The 21,380-nt window shown below is 56.9% G+C and overlaps 1 protein-coding gene across 1 annotated transcript in view; it reads right to left on the bottom strand.

Annotated features, from left to right (window-relative positions):
- LOC123348308 (peroxidasin homolog) overlaps window positions 1–20,895 on the bottom strand; it is a 43,906-nt gene extending 23,011 nt beyond the window's left edge. The window contains exons 1-3 of the mRNA XM_044985824.1: window positions 20,775–20,895; window positions 14,577–14,867; window positions 1,018–1,323 (exon numbers count right to left, since the gene is read on the bottom strand). Of these exons, the coding sequence (XP_044841759.1) occupies window positions 1,018–1,323; window positions 14,577–14,867; window positions 20,775–20,802 (625 nt within the window). The 5' untranslated portion in view covers window positions 20,803–20,895. The remainder of the gene's footprint in view (window positions 1–1,017; window positions 1,324–14,576; window positions 14,868–20,774) is intronic.
- Between the last annotated feature and the right edge of the window lie 485 nt (window positions 20,896–21,380).

The raw sequence follows: 21,380 nt of genomic DNA, 5'->3' as shown, positions 1-21,380 counted from the left end.
CAGGGAGAGGGACGGGGCTGCAGTGGGGTCAGGAAAACAGGGATCAGCGTTAGATACAGAAGAAGGGTAAAGGCTGACAGGGATCTCTGGAAGGGCCCGGGAGCTGGGGGGCAGATGTTACCAGGTTTCATTCATCTCAAGAATTAGAGGGGGATGGAGAAATTTCCTTGGGAAACTCCCTGCACCCCTGAAATTCACTGAGCCCGAACCCTGCACAGTGCCCATGTTACCCAGCAGGAGGCCAGACATCTCTGTGTGGGATCAATGGATGGACTGGGTTGCCCAGTGACCAAAAAGGGGTAGGGGACGGGTGGTCTCTGTCTCAGCTGTGAGCATCAGCTGGTCACTCCACTAGGACCAGGGACCTCTTCACAGACCAAATACCTGCTTTGAGAGAAGGATACGTACCCAATGGTGCTTTCATGCCTGGGGCCTGAGCACCTCAGTGCAGCACCTTCCCCTTGATACACATGGGCCGTAGGGATCCTGGTGAGCTGGTGCTGGTAGGGGGTCAGGGTGACATCAGAGATTGATCCCACTTCTGATAACAATTATGAATGAAGCTGCACGGCTGAGGGCATAGAACTAGATGACTTGTGAGCCAGGATGACAGGGCTGAAAGTTCTCCCACAGCAGTGCCCTCTAAGTAACAAACTTTACTGATCAACTAGAAGCCTCTCCCCACTGTTGGGGCACCCAACTCCCCACCCCCCACCCAGGGTGTGTCTGAAATCAGGGCCTGACACTGACATGAGATGGCCCCCAATTTTCAGATGTTACTGCTGGCTCGGAGTCCCTGAAACCCAAAACAGCACTATAGACACCCTCCCACCCCAAAGACCCGCTAGAGGAGCCAGAGATGCAGGGAGTGACACTAACCAGACTTAGGGGGGTTGAAATTGACCCAGTTGGTAGCCCTGTCTGGAGCTGAACGATGGGGCAGTGTCTCACCCCGTGAATGGAGGAGAGAGACCCCGCCACAGGGCCAGCAAACAGCAGGAGATGGGGGGGTCTCACCTGTCACAGTGATGGAGATGGGTGGGCTCTTCTTCGATGGGATTTCTCGCCCAGACACTGTCTTCCAAGATTCACAGCTGTACACTCCAGTTCGCAATCCAGACACCCCCGACAGTCGAATCGACTCAGTGTAACTGTACCGGGGTGAGGGGAGTTCCTCGGATTGGATTTTCTGGTGGTCTCTGAAGAAACGGACCCCGGACACACTGGGCGCCCCTGTAGCTGAGCACGTCAGGGTCACAGCTTCTCCAGTTATGTAGACAGGTGGCTGCGGGAACACGGTGAGCTTGGGAGCCGGGAGCGGGGCTGGAAAAGACAAGGGGGTTGGGGAGGAGACGGTTCCTACTTGGGAGGCTGGTGACACAGAAGAAGAGGAAGAGCCAGTGAAGAGCAGAAGAGGGAGGGATCCTGGACACAGACCCCAGCCAGCCCCAGCTCAGTGCCCAGGGACCACGTCCCCGCAGGCCATGCAAACTCAGAGCAGCAGAGATCTCACTGCAGGGGAACCTCTTGAGACCAGTGTCCCCTCCTTGGTACCTGGGGGTGGGGGCAGCTCCTGCCCAGGGCCAGCTCAGCCTGCAGGGGCTGGGAGGGGAGGGCTTGTGTGGCTAAGGCCGGGGGTGTTGGGGAGCTGCCCCCAGCAGGCACAGACCAGGCTTCCCTGCACTGAGGGCGGGTGGTAGGGAGTTTCCTCAGAGCTCTGGGCACTGCCTGTGGAGTATCAACCAGCCCTAGTTCCACTGGGCCCTTGGGGTGTGTTTTAGACAAATGTTTCTACTGCACCAGAGGGAGCATTTGCACAGACAGGGAGTGATGGGGATGGGGAGCTTTTCCAGTCCCCAAATCTTGACCCCGTAGGATGGGTATTGACCCTGAACTGGCACTAAGAGGGGTAACAGGAGCTGGAGAGCTTGTTCCATCTGAATCCTGCAAGTTGGTGATCCTGGGCAGCCCAGCCTGTGCGGGGAACCGGCTCTCCAGGGGGGAACCCGAGGAGAACACGGCTCAAGGGGCAGGACCAGGCCACTGAGGGGTCTGGAAAACAGGGGTCAGCGTTAGATACTGTGGAGGCCAGGAAATAATTCATAAGGATTTGAAGGGATCTTAAATGTATGTTAGTTAAGTTAGCATGAGTTAGGCTAGCTGTGACCCTAATGATGTGAGATTTGTAGAAGCAAGATAATGTGGAACAGAGTGAACTGTGTGAAAAGTCATGACGACCTTGCAATATGCAGGCTTGCTTTTTTTCTAGTAGTGAGACAAATAAGATAGCAAAGAAGCTTATGTATAAACAAATGCAAATGTTTTCTTTTTACTGTCTCCATGATTGCTAGCTATTGTCTGTAACAAAGGTATAAATGCTTGTAGTAATTGTTTACTAATTGAGAGAGACCTGTCCGGGACAAGGGGCAACCCTGTTTCCTAGGACACTCTCTCCCTCTATTGTAATTACTAGAGAAAGAATAAAGTATTTGATTTTGCTGCACCCAAACAGAAAGCGAGAACTGAGTTTTTCTTCGACAATACAGAAGATGGTCACACATGGCAGAGATCTCTGGAAGGACCTGGGAGGTGAGGGGCAGATGTTATAGGGTGAGCCATGCAAACACTGAGCAGCAGAGATCTCACTGCCGGGAAACCCAGAGGGACCAGTATCCCCTCTTTGGTACCTGTGGGGGGCAGCTCCTGCCCAGGACCAGCTCAGCCTGCAGGGGCTGGGAGGGGAGGGCTTGTGCGGCTCAGACCAGGCAGTCAGGGAGCTGCCCCCAGCAAGCACATATGCCCTCTCGCTAAAGGCGGCTGGTAGGGACATGCCCCAGGCCCTGGGTGTTCCCGGGGAGCGTCACACACGCTCTCTGCTGAGTAAGTCGTGCTGATCACTGAGGTGCCCTGGCTGAAGACTCCTTTGGGGATCTGCTCCGCGCTGTGATTGAGGACCCTGTATCCCGTCACCCTCTCACTCCTGGGAGCCGAGCACTTGAGGGTGAGTGGATAGAGATGGGGAGCAGGGAGCCAAGAGAGAGCATGGGGGTGGTGGAGGGTCTGGAATGGAAATTGAGGGGGGAACCTCCACAAAGTGAGGAGGACGGGCAGATAGATGAACAAAGTCCCTAACACTCACACACCATCCTGATCTCCCAGCCCAGTGCTGCCTCCCCCAGGCTGGTGGAGAGGGGCTGGCTGTTCCCAGCTGGGATCTCCCGGTCAAATGGGCGTATCCAGTACACACAGGTGCATGACTCAGAGCCCCCCTGGCCCTGTGACATTCAGGGTTTGAGGGAAGTTATTTCCAGGTGAGCCCCCAGCTGAGATGCTCCCTGACCCCACCGTATTGATTTGGATTTCTGTAGCTTTGTGACCCCCGGGGCCATACAGCATGTGAGGATAACAAGCTCTCCAGGGAGGTACCCAGGGAGATCAGGGCTCAGGGAGAAGGACAGGGCTTCAGGGGGGTATGGAAAACAGGGGACGGTGTTAGATACAGAAGAAGAGTCACACCACGCTGGGATCTCTAGAAGGCCTGGGAGGTGAGGGGCAGATGTTGACAAGCTACATTAATCTCAGGAATTAGAGGGGGATGGAGACTTCTCTGTGGGAAGCTCCCTGCACCCCAGTACCTCCCTGAACCCCAACCCTGCTCTGTGCCCACATGTTACCCAGCAGGAGGCCAGACATCTCTGTGTGGGATCAATGGTGGACTGGGTTGCCCAGTGCACAGCAGGGGTAGGGGACGGGTGTCTCTGTCTCAGCTGTGAGCAACAGCCGGTCACTACACTGGGACCAGGGAACTCTTCAGAGACCAAATCCCTGACTTGAGAGAAGGATTCGTACCCAATGGTGCTTTCATGCCCGGGGGCCGAGCACCTCTGGGCAGCACTTTCCGCTCCTGTACACATGGGCCATAGGGATCCTGGTGAACTGGTGCGGGTAGAGGGTCAGGGTGACATCAGAAATTGATCCCTCTTCTGATAACAATTATGAACAAAGTAGCAGGGCTGAGGGCGTAGAACTAGATGACTTGTGAGCCAGGATGACAGGGCTGAAAGTTCCCCCACAGCTGTGCCCTCTAAGTGACAAACTTTACTGATCAGCTACGAGCCTTTCCCTGCTCTTGGGGCACCCAACACCCCCCACACCTCCACAGTGTGTCTGACTTCAGGGTCTGGCACTGAGAAGAGACGGCCCCCAAGTTTTAGATGTTACTGCTGGCTGGGAGTCCCTGAAACCCAAAGCAGCACTATAGCCCCCTACCCCGCAAAAGCACACTAGAGGAGCTAGAGATCCAGAGACTGACACTAACCAGACATCGGGGGGGGGCATTTGAAACTGACCCAGTTGGTGGCCCTGCCCAGAGCTGAATGACCGGGCTGTGTCTCACCCCATGCGTGGAGCAGAGATACCCCACCACGGGGCCAGTAAACAGCAGGAGATGGGGGACTCACCTGTCACTGCTATGGAGATCGATTGGCTCCTCTCTGAAGGGATTTCTCGCCCAGACACTGTCTTCCAGAATTCACAGGTGTACGCTCCGTCTTGAGCTCCATACACCCCCGAGAGCTGAATCGAGTTGGTGTATCTGTACTGAGGTGAGGGGAGTTCCTTGGGATGAATTTCCTGATCATCTCTGAGGAACCGGACCCTGGACACAGTGGACGCCCTGGCACCTGAGCACGTCAGGGTCACATCTTCTCCAGTTATGTAGACAGGCAGTTGCGGGGATACGGTGACCTGGGGAGCTGGGAGGGGGTCTGGAAAAGACAAGGGGGTCGGGGGATGAAATGGCTACTTGGGAGGCTGGTGACACAGAAGCAGAGGAAGAGCCAGTGAAGAGCAGAAGAGGGAGGGATCCTGGACACAGACCCCAGCCAGCCCCAGCTCAGTGCCCAGGGACCACGTCCCCACTGGGCCATGCAAACACTGAGCAGCAGAGATCTCACTGCCGGGGAACCCAGTGGGACCAGTGTCCCCTCCTTGGTACCTCAGGGGGCAGCTCCTGCCCAGGGCCAGCTCAGCCTGCAGGCGCTGGGAGGGGAGGGCTTGTGCGGCTGAGACCAGGCAGTCAGGGAGCTGCCCCCAGCAAGAACATATGAGGCTTCCTCTCGCTAAAGGCGGGTGGTAGGGACATGCCCCAGGTCCTGGGTGTCTCCGGGGAGCGTCACACACGCTCTCTGCTGAGTAAGTCGTGCTGATCACTGAGGTGCCCTGGCTGAAGACTCCGTTGGGGATCTGCTCCGCTCTGTGGTTGAGGACCCTGTATCCTGTCACCCTCTCACTCCTGGGAGTCGAGCACTTGAGGGTGAATGACTCCCCTCAGATAGAGATGGGGTGCAGGGAGCCAAGAGAGAGTGTGGGGGTGGTGGAGGTTCTGGAATGGAAATTGAGGGGGGAACCTCCACAAAGTGAGGAGGACGGGCAGATAGATGAACAAGGTCCCTAACACCCACACACCATCCTGATCTCCCAGCCCAGTGCTGCCTCCCCCAGGCTGGTGGAGAGGGGCTGGCTGTTCCCAGCTGTGATCTCCCGGTCAGACGAGCGTACCCAGTACACGCAGGTGCATGACCCAGAGCCCCCCTGGCCCTGTGACATTCAGGGTTTGAGGGAAGTTATTTCCAGGTGAGCCCCGAGCTGAGATGCTCCATGCCCGCACCGTGTTGAATTGGAATCCTGCAGCTTTTTGACCCCCGGGGCCATCCAGCATGTGAGGAAAACAAGCTCTCCAGGGAGGTACCCAGGGAGATCAGGGCTGAGGGAGAAGGACAGTGCTGCAGGGGGGTATGGAAAACAGGGTACGGTGTTAGATACAGAAGAAGAGTCACACCAAGCTGGGATCTCTAGAAGGCCCGGGAGGTGAGGGGCAGATGTTGACAAGCTACATTAATCTCAGGGATTAGAGGGGGATGGAGACTTCTCTGTGGGAAGCTCCCTGCACCCCAGTACCTCCCTGAACCCCAACGCTGCACTGTGCCCACATGTTACCCAGCAGGAGTCCAGACATCTCTGTGTGGGGCCAATGGCTGGACTGGGTTGCTCAGTGCACAGCAGGAGTAAGGGATGGGTGTCTCTGTCTCAGCTGTGAGCATCAGCCAGTCACTCTACTGGGACCGGGGACCTCTTCAGAGACCAAATCCCTGACTTGAGAGAAGGATTCGTACCCAATGGTGCTTTCATGCCCGGGGGCCGAGCACCTCTGGGCAGCATCTTCTGCTCCCATACACATGGGCCATAGGGATCCTGGTGAACTGGTGCGGGTAGAGGGTCAGGGTGACATCAGAAATTGATCCCTCTTCTGATAACAATTATGGATGAAGTGGCAGGGCTGAGGGCGTAGAACTAGATGACTTGTGAGCCAGGATGACTGGGCTGAAAGTTCCCCCACAGCTGTGCCCTCTAAGTGACAAACTTTACTGATCAGCTACGAGCCTCTCCCTGCTCTTGGGGCACCCAACACCCCCCACACCTCCACAGTGTGTCTGACTTCAGGGTCTGGCACTGAGAAGAGGCGGCCCCCAAGTTTTAGATGTTACTGCTGGCTGGGAGTCCCTGAAACCCAAAGCAGCACTATAGCCCCCTCCCCCGCAAAAACCCACTAGAGGAGTCAGAGATCCAGAGACTGACACTAACCAGACATGGTGGTGGGGGGGCGTTTGAAACTGACCCAGTTGGTGGCCCTGCCCAGAGCTGAATGACCGGGCTGTGTCTCACCCCATGCGTGGAGCAGAGATACCCCACCACGGGGCCAGTAAACAGCAGGAGATGGGGGACTCACCTGTCACTGCTATGGAGATCGATTGGCTCCTCTCCGAAGGGATTTCTCGCCCAGACACTGTCTTCCAGAATTCACAGGTGTACACTCCGGCTTGAGCTCCATACACCCCCGAGAGCTGAATCGAGTTGGTGTATCTGTACTGAGGTGAGGGGAGTTCCTTGGGATGAATTTCCTGATCATCTCTGAGGAACCGGACCCTGGACACAGTGGACGCCCTGGCAGCTGAGCACGTCAGGGTCACATCTTCTCCAGTTATGTAGACAGGCGGTTGCGGGGATACGGTGAGCTGGGGAGCTGGGAGGGGGTCTGGAAAAGACAAGGGGGTCGGGGGATGAAATGGCTACTTGGGAGGCTGGTGACACAGAAGCAGAGGAAGAGCCAGTGAAGAGCAGAAGAGGGAGGGATCCTGGACACAGACCCCAGCCAGCCCCAGCTCAGTGCCCAGGGACCACGTCCCCGCTGGGCCATGCAAACACTGAGCAGCAGAGATCTCACTGCCAGGGAACCCAGTGGGACCAGTGTCCTCTCCTTGGTACCTGGGGGTGGGGGCAGCACCTGCCCAGGGCCAGCTCAGCCTGCAGGGGCTGGGAGGGGAGGGCTTGTGCGGCTGAGACCAGGCAGTCAGGGAGCTGCCCCCAGCAAGCACAGACCAGGCTTCCTCACGCTATGGGCAGGTGGTAGGAACATGCCCAGGCCCTGGGTGTTCCCGGGGAGCGTCACAGATGCTCTCTGCTGAGTAAGTCGTGCTGATCACTGAGGTGCCCTGGCTGAAGACTCCTTTGGGGACCTGCTCCGCTCTGTGATTGAGGACCCTGTATCCCATCACCCTCTCACTCCTGGGAGCCGAGCACTTGAGGGTGACTGACTCCCCTCGGATAGACATGGGGTGCAGGGAGCCAAGAGAGAGCGTCGGGGAGATGGAGGGTCCTGAATGAAGATCGAGGGAGGAACCTCCACAAAGAGAGGAGGACAAGGAGATGGGTGAACAAAGTCCCTGACACACACAAACCACCCCAATCTCCCTCCCAAGTATCGCCTCCCCTGGGCTGGTGGAGAGGGGCTGGCTCTTCCCAGCTGGGATATCCCGGTCGGACGGGCGTATCCAGTACGAGCAGGTGCATGCCCCAGAGCCCCCCTGGCCCTGTCACATTCAGGGTTTGAGGGAAGCTACCCTCAGATGAGCCCCAGATGAGACGCTCCAGGCCCCCACTGCGTCGAATTGGAATCCTGCATCTTTGTGACCCCAGGGGCGCCCAGCCTGTGAGGGGAACAGGCTCTCCAGGGAGGTACCCAGGGAGACCAGGGCTCAGAGAGGGGGAAGGGGCTGCAAGGGGGGTCTGGAAACAGGGATCAGGGTTAGGTACAGAAGAAGGTCAAACATGGATGGGATCTCTGGGAGGCCTGGGAGGTGAGGGGTGGCTGTTACCTGGTTCCATTCATCTCAGGAATTAGAGGGGGTGGGTGTGTGGAGACTTCTCTGTGGGAAACACCCTGAACCCCAGTACCTCCATGAACCCCAACCCTGCACTGTGCCCACATGTTACCCAGCAGGAGGCCGGGCATTTCTGTGTGGGATCTGCTGGCTGGACTGTGTTGCCCAGTGCACATCAGGGGTAAGGACTGGTGTCTCTGTCTCAACTGTGAGCATCAGCCTGTCACTGCACTGAGACCTCTTCAGAGAGCAAATCCCTGCTCTGAGAGAAGGATTCATACCCAATGGTGCTTTCATGCCCGGGGCCCGAGTACCTCAGGGCAGCACCTTCCCCTCCCATACACATGGGCCATAGGGATCCTGGTGAACTGGTGCTGGTAGGGGGTCAGGGTGACACCAGAAATTGATCCCACTTCTGATAACAATTATGAATGAAGCGGCAGGGCTGAGGGCATAGAACTGGATGACTCGTGAGCCAGGATGACAGGGCTGAAAGTTGCCCCACAGCTGTGCCCTCTACGTGACAAACTTTAATGATCAGCTAGGAGCCTCTCCCTGCTCTTTGGGCTCCCAACCCCCTGTGATGGAGTAGGGGCTGTCTGTGTGGGGGTTGGGAGAGTTACAGGGAGGAGTTTAGGTGAGGCTCAGGTATTCAGCCTGTAACTTGAGCTAGGCTCGGGGGAGGGGAGGTCAACACCTTTGCCCGGGAAGCTAGACAAAGGCAGAGAGACGAGTGGAGAGGGTTGGGTCAGTCAGTTAGTGGCTGGGTGGGGGGAATTTCAGGGGAACCTTGCTGGAATCCAGATATCCTGAACCCCAGAGGGGCCAGATTGAGGGGTCCTGGCTCTCAACACGAACCCTGCTGTATCCTGTGTTCCTGTGGTCCAATAAACCTTCTGTGTTACTGGCTGGCTGAGAGTCACTGTGAGTCCCAGGAAGAGGGGTGCAGGGCCCGGACTCCCCCACACTCCGTGACAACTGGTGGCAGAGGTGGGATCTACTGCACCCCGTGGACGGCGCTTCCTGCAGTAAGTGACTGGGGAGCAGTAAAATGAAGGGATGATTGTAGGGGCTATTAACCCCTGGGAGAGTGTGCCCAGTGAGAAGGACTTTGCAGTAACTGGGTCCCCTGGGGGATCGCAGCGAGCGGTCCCAGGGGCGGAGGAGTCTGCAGCTCGACCCTGTCAGAGAGGTGGTGACCTCAAGGACTGGCACACTAGGGGTCCCCCAGGAACCCGTGGGGAGCGGCGAGCCCCCCGGCCTGCAAGTGGCCAGCAGGAAGGTGTATGCCAAGCGGCGCAAGTGTGACCTGGTGGAGCTGTGCAAGCAGATGGGGCTGCGCAGTGGGAAGTTCACCAAGGACCAGCTGATTGCCCGGCTGGAGGAGGAAGATCGCGTGAGTGAACCGATCCCTGTCTCTGAGGGAAGCAGCCTGGGAGATGCAGCGCAGGCACCAGTGTCTGTCCCAGCTGGGAGTGGTCAGCTGGCTGCTGAGGGCTTCCCGAGACCCCCCCTTCCTAGTGGGAGGGTGAGGAGGAGCCCAGCGGCTACCGAGGGCACCGTGACCCCCCTGGCCGGCAGGGGATCCTCCCGGCGAAGCGCACCCCCAGCAGGGGATCGTCCCGGCGACGCTCACCCCCCAGCAGGGGATCGTCCCGGCGACGCTCACCCCCCAGCAGGGGATCGTCCTGGCGACGCTCATCCATGGAGCGCATGCGGCTGGAATGGGAGAAACAGCTAAAAGTGAGAGAGCTGAAGGATCGTGAGGAACAGAGAGAACATGACCGGAAGGAGAAGGAGAGACAGAGGGAGCATGAGGAGAAACAGAGGGAACATGAAGCGAGACAGAGGGAACATGAGGCGCAACAGAGGGAGCGGGAACGGGAGGAGAAAGAGCGACAGCGTCACCATGAGCTGGAGCTGGCGAGGCTCGGGGGCAGCAGGCCCCGGGCTGCGGTGAGTGAGGGGGGGCCCAGGCCTGCGCGGAGCTTTGATAAGTCCATCCTGGCCCCGCGTAAGGAGGGGGAGGACATGGATGACTTCCTGGATGCCTTTGAGATGGCCTGCGAGCTGCACCAGGTAGATCCTGTGGACAGGCTCCGGGTTCTCACCCCCTTACTGGACCCCAAAGCCGTGGCATTGTACGGCCAGCTGGGAGAGGAGGAGAAAGGGAACTACAAACTATTCAAGCAGTCCCTGCTGCGCGAGTTTGGGCTGACTCCTGAGATGTACCGGGAGAGGTTCTGGGGTCAGGATAAAACCCCTGAGGTCTCCTATCTGCAACTAGCCGTCCGCATGGAGGGATATGCCAGCAAGTGGGCAGATGAGGCCCAGACGAAGGGGGATGTGACTAAACTGCTGGTGCTGGAGCAGCTGTATGAGCGGTGCCCATCCGACCTGAGGCTGTGGTTGAGGGACCAAAAGCCAGAGAACCTGCGACATGCCGGGCGGCTGGCTGACGACTTTGTGAAGAGCCGGTTGGGGGGTGACAGGGAGGAGCCCCAAAGGAACAGGCTCACCACGATGCAGGAAGAGAGTCACTCTGGGACCTCCCAAAGAGGGAATAGGGAGAACCCCCTCCCAAAGGGAATGGCCAGCACCCGGGACAACCGCCCGATTCGAGGGGACCAAGGGGACATGAGCTGCTATCACTGTGGCCAGAGGGGCCACATACGGTCCCAGTGCCCCAGGCTCAAGGACAAACTGAGCAGACCGACCCCGCACCGGGTTAACTTGGTAGAGACCCAGCCGGATGAGGGGCAGCGTTCGCAGGAAAGGGGGGCTGGCCACGCACCACCTGGGAAGGAGGGAGGAGGGCCCCAGGTCAGCTCCTTTGGGGGGCTGGATGCTCCAGGCTCCGAGTTTTGGGTTTACAGGGTGGGCACGGGGCTGTCCCTCCGGAGAGAGTGCCTTGTTTCCCTGGAGGTGGATGGGAGGAAGGTCACTGGGTACTGGGACACGGGCGCAAAGGTGACACTGGCCCGGCCTGGGGTGGTGGCCCCAGATCGGATGGTGCCCAACACCTTCCTGACCCTGAGGGGTGTGAGTGGGACCCCATTCAAAGTACCTGTGGCGAGGGTGCACCTGAAGTGGGGGGCCAAAGAGGGCCCCAAGGATGTGGGGGTACACCCCCATTTGCCCACAGAGGTGCTAATGGGGGGGGACCTTGAGGACTGGCCAAGCAATGCCCGGGGTGCCCTGGTCGTGACCCGTAGTCAGAGTCGGTGCAGGGCACTGCGCCCTGACAACGGCGAAGGTACTCTGCCCAAGGGGCCGGACCCTGACCTGGTGGGGAGGGAACGCCCAGAGACACGGCCCAGAGAGGTTGCGGCCTCCGACCCAGCTGGTGAGAGAGAGCAGATCCCCGTCCCTGCCCCAGCTGCTGAGTTCCAGGCCGAGTTGCAGAAGGATCCCTCCTTGCGGAAGCCCAGGGAATGGGCTAACCTCAGTGCAGTACAGACCATGAGCAGAGGTTGCAAGGAGAGGTTCCTCTGGGAGAAGGGGTTCCTGTACCGAGAATGGGCTCCCCCCGGGGAAGTGGAGTCATGGGGGATCAGGAGGCAGCTGGTGGTTCCCCAGAAGTTTCGCCACAAACTACTGTACCTGGCCTATGACATCCCTCTCGCAGGGCACCAGGGAATCCGGCACACCAGGCAGAGGCTGCTACAGAACTCTTACTGGCCTGGGGTCTTTATTCATGTCCGACAGTACTGCCAATCCTGTGACCCCTGCCAGAGGGTGGGGAAGGCCCGGGACAAGGGGAAAGCAGCTTTGAGGCCTTTGCCCATCATAGAAGAACCTTTCCAGAAGGTGGCCATAGACATGATGGGACCTCTCAGCAAGGCGACCCGGTCGGGGAAGAAATACATCCTGGTGGTGGTAGATTTCGCCACTCGCTACCCCGAGGCGGTGGCCTTGTCCTCTACCAAAGCAGACACCGTGGCAGATGCGCTGCTGACCATTTTCAGCCGGGTGGGGTTCCCCAAGGAAGTCAAACGGACCAGGGGTCCAACTTCATGTCGACCCTGCTCCAGTCCCTGTGGGAGAAATGTGGGGTCCGACCCAACTGGGCCTCAGCGTATCACCCCCAGACCAACGGGCTGGTGGAGAGGTTCAACGGGACGCTAAAGATGATGCTAAAAACATTTATGCACCAGCACCCACAGGACTGGGACAAGTACTTACCTCAACTGCTATTCGCATACAGGGAGGTACCCCAGGAATCTACTTGGTTTTCGCCTTTCGAACTGTTGTATGGAAGGCGGGTAAGGGGGCCCCTGGACCTGATGAGTGACGAATGGGAGGGGAAGGCCGCTCCCGATGGAGAGTCGGTGGTGGAGTATGTCTTTACCTTCCGGGAAAGACTTGCTGAGCTCATGGGCCTGGCCAGGAAGAATCTGGCCAGAGCCCAGAGGAAGCAGAAGGTCTGGTACGACTGCACGGCGCGGGCCCGCGCCTTCGCCACCGGGGATCAAGTGATGGTTCTCATCCCCGTGAGGAAAAACAAACTCCAGGCTGCTTGGGAAGGGCCCTTCAAGGTTGTCAAGCAACTAAATGAGGTAAACTATGTGGTGGAGCTGTCGAACCGGGTGCACCACCGCCGGGTGTACCATGTGAATATGATGAAGCCATATTATGACCGGGGGAATATGGTGTTGGCTGTGTGTGGACTCTGGGAGGAGCAGGGAGATGACCCTTTAGTGGATATATTCCCAGGGACAAAGGCTGGTTGTGGGGGTTGGGAGAGTTTTGCCGTGGCGTATATTGACGACATCTGCATCTTCAGCCAGACCTGGGAGGACCACGTGTCCCAGGTTAAACAAGTGCTGGACCGACTCCGGGAGGCTGGGTTAACAGTAAAGGCTGAGAAGTGCAAGGTGGGGATGGCTGAAGTATCTTACCTGGGCCATCGGGTGGGGAGCGGCTGCCTAAAGCCGGAACCAGCCAAGGTGGAGGTGATCAGAGACTGGCCCGCTCCCCAGACCAAAAAGCAGGTCCAGGCCTTTATTGGGATGGCGGGGTACTATCGGAGGTTCGTGCCCCACTTTAGTGCCATAGCCGCCCCCATCACTGAGCTGTGCAAGAAGGGGAAGCCAGACAAGGTGGTCTGGACCGAGCAGTGCCAGCAGGCTCTCCAGGTGCTGAAGGAGGCTCTGGTTAGTGGCCCAGTTCTGGCAAACCCCGACTTTGACAAGCCCTTTATGGTGTTCACCGACGCCTCAGACAAGGGGCTGGGGGCGGTGTTGATGCAGGAAGATGAAAAGGGGGAGAGACACCCCATCGTGTACCTGAGCAAGAAGTTGCTACCCCGGGAGCAGAGCTACATGGCCATCGAGAAGGAATGTCTGGCCATGGTGTGGACCCTTAAGAAACTGGAGCCATATCTCTCTGGGCGCCACTTCACCGTATACACGGACAACTCTCCCCTGACCTGGCTGCACCAGATGAAAGGAGCCAACGCCAAGCTCCTGAGGTGGAGCCTGCTCCTGCAGGACTATGACATGGACGTGGTCCACGTGAAGGGAAGCGCCAACCTGATAGCGGACGCGCTGTCCCAGAGAGGGGGCCCCGAACTTCCCCGGGTCACTGGGCAGAGTGACCCCGCTCAGTTCATTCTCGAAGGGGGGAGAGATGTGATGGAGTAGGGGCTGTCTGTGTGGGGGTTGGGAGAGTTACAGGGAGGAGTTTAGGTGAGACACAGGTATTCAGCCTGTAACTTGAGCTAGGCTCGGGGGAGGGGAGGTCAACACCTTTGCCTGGGAAGCTAGACAAAGGCAGAGAGACGAGTGGAGAGGGTTGGGTCAGTCAGCTAGTGGCTGGGTGGGGGGAATTTCAGGGGAACCTTGCTGGAATCCAGACACCCTGAACCCCAGAGGGGCCAGATTGAGGGGTCCTGGCTCTCAACACGAACCCTGCTGTATCCTGTGTTCCTGTGGTCCAATAAACCTTCTGTGTTACTGGCTGGCTGAGAGTCACTGTGAGTCCCAGGAAGAGGGGTGCAGGGCTGGACTCCCCCACACTCCGTGACACCCCCCCACTCCTCACAGTGTGTCTGACATCAGGGTCTGACACTGACAAGAGATGGCCCCCAAGCTTTAGATTTTACTGCTGGCTTGGAGTTCCTGACACACAAAGCAGCATTATAGCCCCCCCAAAACCCACTAGAGGAGCCAGAGATCCAGGGAGTGACACTAACCAGACTTGTGTGCGTGTGTGTGTGTGTGGGGGGGGGCGGTTAAAACTGACCTACTTTGTGTGCCTGTGCAGAGCTGAGTGACCGGGCTGTGTCTCACCCTGTGAGTGGAGCAGAGAGACCCCGTCAGAGGGCCAGCAAACAGCAGGAGACGGGGGACTCACCTGTCACTGCTATGGAGATCGGTGGGCTCCTCTTTGATGTGATTTCTTGCCCAGACTCTGTCTTCCAGAATTCACATGTGTACGCTCCGGCTTGTGATCTAGACACCCCTGAAAGCTGAATCGAGTTGGTGTAGAGGAGATCCGTGGAGTTGATTTTGTAGTTTTCTCTGAAGAACCGGATCCCGGACATGGTGGGCGCCCCTGTAGCTGAGCACGTCAGGGTCACATCTTCTCCAGTTATGTAGACAGGCTGCTGCGGAGACAGGGTGAGCTGGGGAGCCGGGTCGGGGTCTGGAAAAGACAAGGGGGTTGGGGAGGAGATGGTTCGTACTTGAGCGGCTGGTGACACAGAAGCAGAGGAAGAGCCAATGAAAGAGCAGAAGACGGAGGTATTCTGGACACCCAGCCCAGCAACCCCAGCTCAGTGCTCAGGAATTCTGTCTCTACAGGTCCATCCAGACACTGAGCAGAAGAGATCTCACTGCCGGGGAACCCAGTGGGACCAGCGTCCCCTCCTGGGTACCTGAGGGGGGCAGCTCCTGCCCAGGGTCAGCTCAGCCTGCAGGGGCTGGGACGGCTTGTGCGGCTGAGGCCGGGGGTGTCGGGGAGCTGCCCCCAGCAAGCACAGACCAGGCTTCCTCACGCTAAGGGCAGGTTGTAGCTTCATGCCTCTGAGCCCTGGGTACTGCTGCGGACCATCATACATGTGACTGAATGGATCTATGGCCTATGGACACTTGCTGAGGATGTGGCCCCCTTGACTATTGTGGAGCTACATTTACATTGATCTGGCTCTACCCAGAGACTCCTTTGGCGGTTTGGGTGATTCTCACCAGCTGGGATCTCGCTCATTCCCAGCAAAGTCTCTGATTCCAGCCCCCTGGTCCGGCCCTTGGGGTGTTTTAAACCAATGTTGGGAGGCTTGGAGGTTCTGCTGTGGCGCAGGGAGCGTTTGCACAGACAGGGGCTGACGGGGCTGGGGAGGGTTTTCAGTCCCCAAACTCTGACCCCAGGTGATGGGTATTGACTCTGCACTGGCACTAAGAGGGGTAACAGGAGCTGCAGAGCTCGTCACATTGGAATCCTGCAAGTTGGTGACCCCAGGGTCAGCCCCGTGTGTGAGGGGAACAGGCTCTCCAGAGAGGTACCCGGGGAGATCAGGGCTCAGGGAGAGGGTTGGGGCCACAGAGGGTCTGGAAAACAGGGGTCAGTGTTAGATACAGAAGATGAGTCACACCCAGCAGGGATCTCTGGAAGGACCGTGGACTTTAGGGTGAAATTCATCTCAGAAATTACAGGGGTGTTGAGATTTCTCTGTGGGAAACACCCTGCACCCCTGTACCTCACTGAACCCCAACCCTGCACTGTGCCCACATGTTACCCAGCATGAGAGTGAGCCTCTCTGTGTGGGATCCACTGGCTTTACTGGGTTGGCCAGTGCACAGCAGGAGTACAGGACAGGTGGTCTCTGTCTCAGCTGTGAGCATCAGCCAGCCACTCCACTGGGACCAGGGACCTCTTTAGAGACAAAATCCGTGACTTGATAGAGGAACTTTGTATCCTATGGTGTTTTTGCTGCCAGGTGCTGAGCACCTCAGTGGAGCACCTTCCCCTTCAATACACGTGGCAATAGGGGATCCTGGCATATTGGTGCCAGCAGGGGGTTGTTGTAACATGATAGAAACCAATCCCTCTCTCGATAGAAACCATGACCGAGGAATCCAGGCAGCCGCGGGGCTGAAGATTTACAGTGAGTGGCCCTGACGGTGCCCAGCCGTGTCCCTAGCACTGTGAGCCTCCCCACGGCACTGCCCACCTGGGACCCCAGCGCTGTAAGCTTCCCTGTAGCAGTGCCCATTTTTTGTTGATCAGGTGGGACACCTCTGCCCACCACGGAATGTCTGAGATGCCGGGAGTGGCCCTGACCAGAGAAGGGGTGAAGCAGAAGTGTTGGGATGTGTGACCATGTCATAAACAGATAGTTAAGGGTTAATGTCTCTTTTACCTGTAAAGGGTTAAGAAGCTCAGGTAACCTGGCTGACACCTGACCAGAGGACCAATAAGGGGACAAGACACTTTCAAATCTTGGTGGAGGGAAGGCTTTGTTTTGTGCTCTTTGTTTTGGGGGTTGTTCCTTCTCGGGACTGAGAGGGACCAGACGTCAATCCAGGCTCTCTGAATCTTTCTGAATCAGTCTCTCATGTTTAAAACTTATAAATAACTAGCCAGGCAAGGCGTGTTAGTCTTATGTTTATTTTCTCAACCTGTAAATGTTCCTTTTTGCTGAGAGGATTTTACCTCTGTTTGCTGTAACTTGAACCTGAGGCTAGAGGGGGTTTCCTCTGGGCTATCTGAATCTAAGTACCCTGTAAAGTATTTTCCATCCTGATTTTACAAAGATAATTTTTACCTTTTCTTCCTTTAATTAAAAGCTTTCTTTTTTAAGAACCTGATTGATTTTTCCTTGTTTTAAGATCCAAGGGGATTGGGTCTGAACTCACCAGGGATGGGTGAGGGGGATGGTTAATTTCTCCTTGTTTTAAGATCCAAGGAGTTTGGATCTGTGTTCCCCAGGGAAGGTTTTGGGGGGACAGGGAGTGTGCCAGACACTGGAATTTCTGGCTGGTGGCAGCGTTACCAGATCTAAGCTAGGAATTAAGCTTAGAAGGGTCCATGCAGGTCCCCACATCTGTACCCTAAAGTTCAGAGTGGGGGAGGAAACTTTGACATCCCATATGGGGATTGTCCATAATATTTTCTCTGATTACTGTGCATGTCTCAGTTTCCCCTACGTGCTGCATGGCTAACTAGGTAGAGGGAAAATGTTGTTTAGTCTTTGCAGAGATGCAGAGATCCGGGTGTGAGTAAGGCCTAGCGGCCTGGGTCTCGGGGCCCCATTCCCATGGAGAGCTCGAGAAGACAATGATCACTCCAACTGCCTGGACATTTGGTGCCTAGCAACTAATGACCATGGATGTCCCACCCTCTGCAGGAAGGCAGCCAGCCTTGACCAACTGGAGAACAAAGTTCCAGCCAGGCTCCTGCATCTTATGAGGAGAGGCTGAGGGAACTGGGATTGTTTAGTATGCAGAAGAGAAGAATGAGGGGGGATTTGATAGCTGCTTTCAACTACCTGAAAGGGGGTTCCAAAGAGGATGGATCTAGACTGTTCTCAGTGGTAGAAGATGACAGAACAAGGAGTTATGGTCTCAAGTTGCAGAGGGGGAGGTTTAGTTTGGACATTAGGAAAAACTTTTTCACTAGGGTGGTGAAGAACTGGAATGGGTTACCTAGGGAGGTGGTGGTATCTCCTTCCTTGGAGGTTTTTAAGGTCAGGCTTGATAAAGCCCTGGCTGGGATGATTTAGTTGGGGATTGGTCCTGCTTTGAGCAGGGGGTTGGACTAGATGACCTCCTGAGGTCCCTTCCAACCCTGAGATTCTATGATTCTATGATTAGTGCTGAGGACCACACTGGGACACTGCTGCCCTTTTTGATAGAAGAATCTGTCTCCCAAAACCTGCTCACGCTGAGGAACCAAGCACCTGAGGGTAGCCCGCTCCCCTGAGAGATACATTGTGTACCCGTGGTCAGGAGAGTGTGGGGGCCGGCGGGTGAGCTAGAACAGAGGCAGAGGGGTCAGTGGAGAGGGAGAGGCCACAATGGAATGAAAAGAATGGAGAAGGGGGAAAAGATGGTCCTGGAAAGACATGATCACAGACCAGCCTCATCTCACTGCCCAGCACCCACCCTGGGAAATACACCACGGCAAATAAACCACCGCCCATCTCTCTCTCTCTCTCGCTCTCTCTCTCTCTCTCTCTCTCTCTCTCTGGGTTCTTTCCATAGATCCCAAGATCAGAATGGACCATTGTGATCATGGAGTCTGACCCCCTGTGTCACCCAGGGCCTAGGACTTCCCTGAACTGACTCCTCTGTTACCTAGAGCAGATCTCTGAGAAAAACATTTCGGGCTTGGTTACACTTGCAGATGTAGAGCATTGAGCATTAAACCAGCCTTCGGAGACCACAGCAGGGAAAACGCTGATGTGTGTTTATACTGTCAGCTACAAGCGCACTGGTGTGGCCACATTAGCAGCTCTTGCAATGCCAGAAATAGCAGTGCATTGCGGTAGCTAGCCCAGTGTGCAAGTGGCTGCAATGTGCTTCTCAAATGGTGGTGGGGGCGGGGGTGGAGTGTGACAGGGAGTGTGTTGTGTGTATGTGGGGGGAGAGACAGTGTGTTTTGGGGGGCTGAGAGTGTGTCAGCATGCTGTCTTGGAAGTTCAGACAGCAGGAGACTCCCTCCCCACCCCCTTCACACACTCTCACAACAGGAGCATTCCACACTAATGGTTGCTTTGTCCTGGAGCAGATAAGCATGTGGGCTGTCAGAAACAGAGCTTTCAAAACAATGAGAAGAGTGGCCACTTGACTTCAGGGGATTATGGGACGTTTCCGGAGGCCAATCACAGTGCAGTAATGCAACACCTCGTTCACACTGATGCACGGGCATTTCAGTCGGGGCACAGCAAGCTTTATGCTTCTCATAGATTTGGATTACTAGGAGCGCTCCAGCTGCAGAGTCCAGGCCCTCTATGTGCCTTGCCAGTGTGGACACATCAGGAGCTAGGGCACCCAGGGCTGCTTTAATGCTCTAACTTGCAAGTGTAGCCAAGCCCACAGGCTTGATTCAGAAGTTGCCAGCGCTGGAGAATCCACCACGACCCCTGGGGAACAGTCCCAGTGGTGAATCCCCCTCACTGTTAATATCTGTGCCTTATTTCCAGCCTTGTCTAGCTCCAGCTTCCAGGCACTGGGTCATGTTAGATCTTTGTCTGTCGAATGCCCCATTTCCGTTCCCATGTAGGAATTGCTGCCCTGTGACCAACTCCCTCTTAACCTTCTCTTTGTTACTCTAAACACCTCCAGCTCCTGGAGTCTCTCACTATAAGATGGACCCGCCCTTTGTGTGGCTGGGCAAATTCCAGCTCCCCCCATCTGTGAAAGCTAACACCCCTCATCCCACAGTCTGCCTCCCCCATATCCTCCCACTGACCCCAAATCTGCTGCTTCTCCATCCTGTGCACGGAGGAGATGACAGGGTGGGTGGGACTAGACTGTTACAAGGAGCAATTCAGGGAGAAGGGAAGGAGCCAAGGAGAGAATCTGCCTTTCTCACCAGGGATTAGGGGCATGAGGAACAGAGCTGGGGGGGAAGGGTCCTTCATGTGCCTGGGAAGCACCAGGACCCCCTCTGTGTCCATCCTGGGGCAGCGGGTGAAGGGATGATGAGCATGGGAGGGTCCTTAATCCATGTGGGGCACCCAAAAATCCCCCACTCGCCCTCCTGGAGAAAGGGGGTTCAAATGAGGGCATGGTTGTTAATGCAAATGTTTCAACCCCGAGACACCCCCCATTTGCATCAGGGTATTCACCCCAAGTTCTCTGTCTGGGGGGAGGGGAAGAATAGGGGGAAGAACCCATCAGCCGGCCATGAGAGCTGCCTGGCTGTAGATAGAAGGCTTCATAGAGAAAGAGAAATGAGGAAGCTCAGGCGGATGTGGGGAAGGGAGGGGGGAGTTTTTCTACCCACTGCATTTCCTTGAGGTTCTCTGCAGACCCTGCTGTTAATGTCCTGCTGGGCAGGGCTGGGTCTCTGCCCCCTGACCCTGAGTCCTGTTTGGGAGCTCAGAGTTGGGTAACAGAGAGCTCATGGGGGAGGGGAAGGAGCGGGCAGGGGGTCTCCACGCAGCCCCACCCCAATGGGCCCCTGCCCGGGGGGACTCAGTGAAATGGGGAGGTTGGTGCTCAGTCTCCATGGCCTGTCCAGCCCTCGCTCTGTCTGATGAGGCTGCCAGTGAGGGGCTGGGTAGCACCATGGGGATGGGGGCATCTTCTTCCCTACAGTCTGTGCTGGGACCCACCACATGGACCCCAAAAAAAGCCATCAGCTGAAGTCGCTCTCCCACCCCCATGAAGTGGAGCTGCTGCTGCTGCTGCAGGTTCCACAGGAGACACCTGTGACTGGGGCAGCCTGACCCACTCAGTGGATGACATGAGGGCACCCGGGGATCCCCCCTTCTTTGGAATGGCCAAACATCACAGTGTGAGAGGAGGGGGATCCGTGCCACCACCCCCATTGTCCAAACCCCACCTCCACCGCGAGCATCTGAGCAAGGACAGGAGACGTTGTTACCTTGAGGGGACACCGGCCTGGGGAGCATCTGGAGAGAGGCTGGAAGAGAAGAGAAGAGACGAGCGGGGGTGAGAGCTCTGGGGAGAGGATGAAGGGAGTAGAAGGATGGAGGGACGTGGGTGGGAGGATCCCCAGGCAGACTGACAGAGGGAGGGATGTGGACCGAGGGAGGTGACTTACCCAGCAGAGGCAGGAGGAGAGTTAGCACCATGCTGAGCAGGTCGCTCGGGGCTGGAAGCTGGGTTCTTAGCTCAGCCACCGGCCCTGTCTGGACGCAGGGTTGGGAACGGGCCCCTCCCCTCTGATGGAGGCAGAGGAAGTCACAGCCTCAGGCGTGATCACTGCTCAGCTCAGGGACTGGAGAGACACCGGTTCCCCATGTGTGCGGAGGGGAGCTGGCCTTTCCCACGGCTGACACTGGTGGCAGGGGCTGGAGCAACAGCCCCAGGTAACCGACACCTCCAGGGGTTGTCTAGGGACTCAGCGGGGCTAAAGAAACCTAAGGTGAGTTAAACCAGTTTACACCAGCTGGGGACCTTCCCCTTTGAGTCCAGTGGAGCTACGGCCCATTGACCCCAGCTGGGATCTCGCTCATTCATAGCAAAG

Source organism: Mauremys mutica, chromosome 13 (genome assembly GCF_020497125.1).
Source record: "Mauremys mutica isolate MM-2020 ecotype Southern chromosome 13, ASM2049712v1, whole genome shotgun sequence".
NCBI lineage: Eukaryota > Metazoa > Chordata > Testudines > Geoemydidae > Mauremys > Mauremys mutica.
Note: the sequence above shows the minus strand (reverse complement) of the source record. Positions and strands in the feature narration are given on the sequence as shown.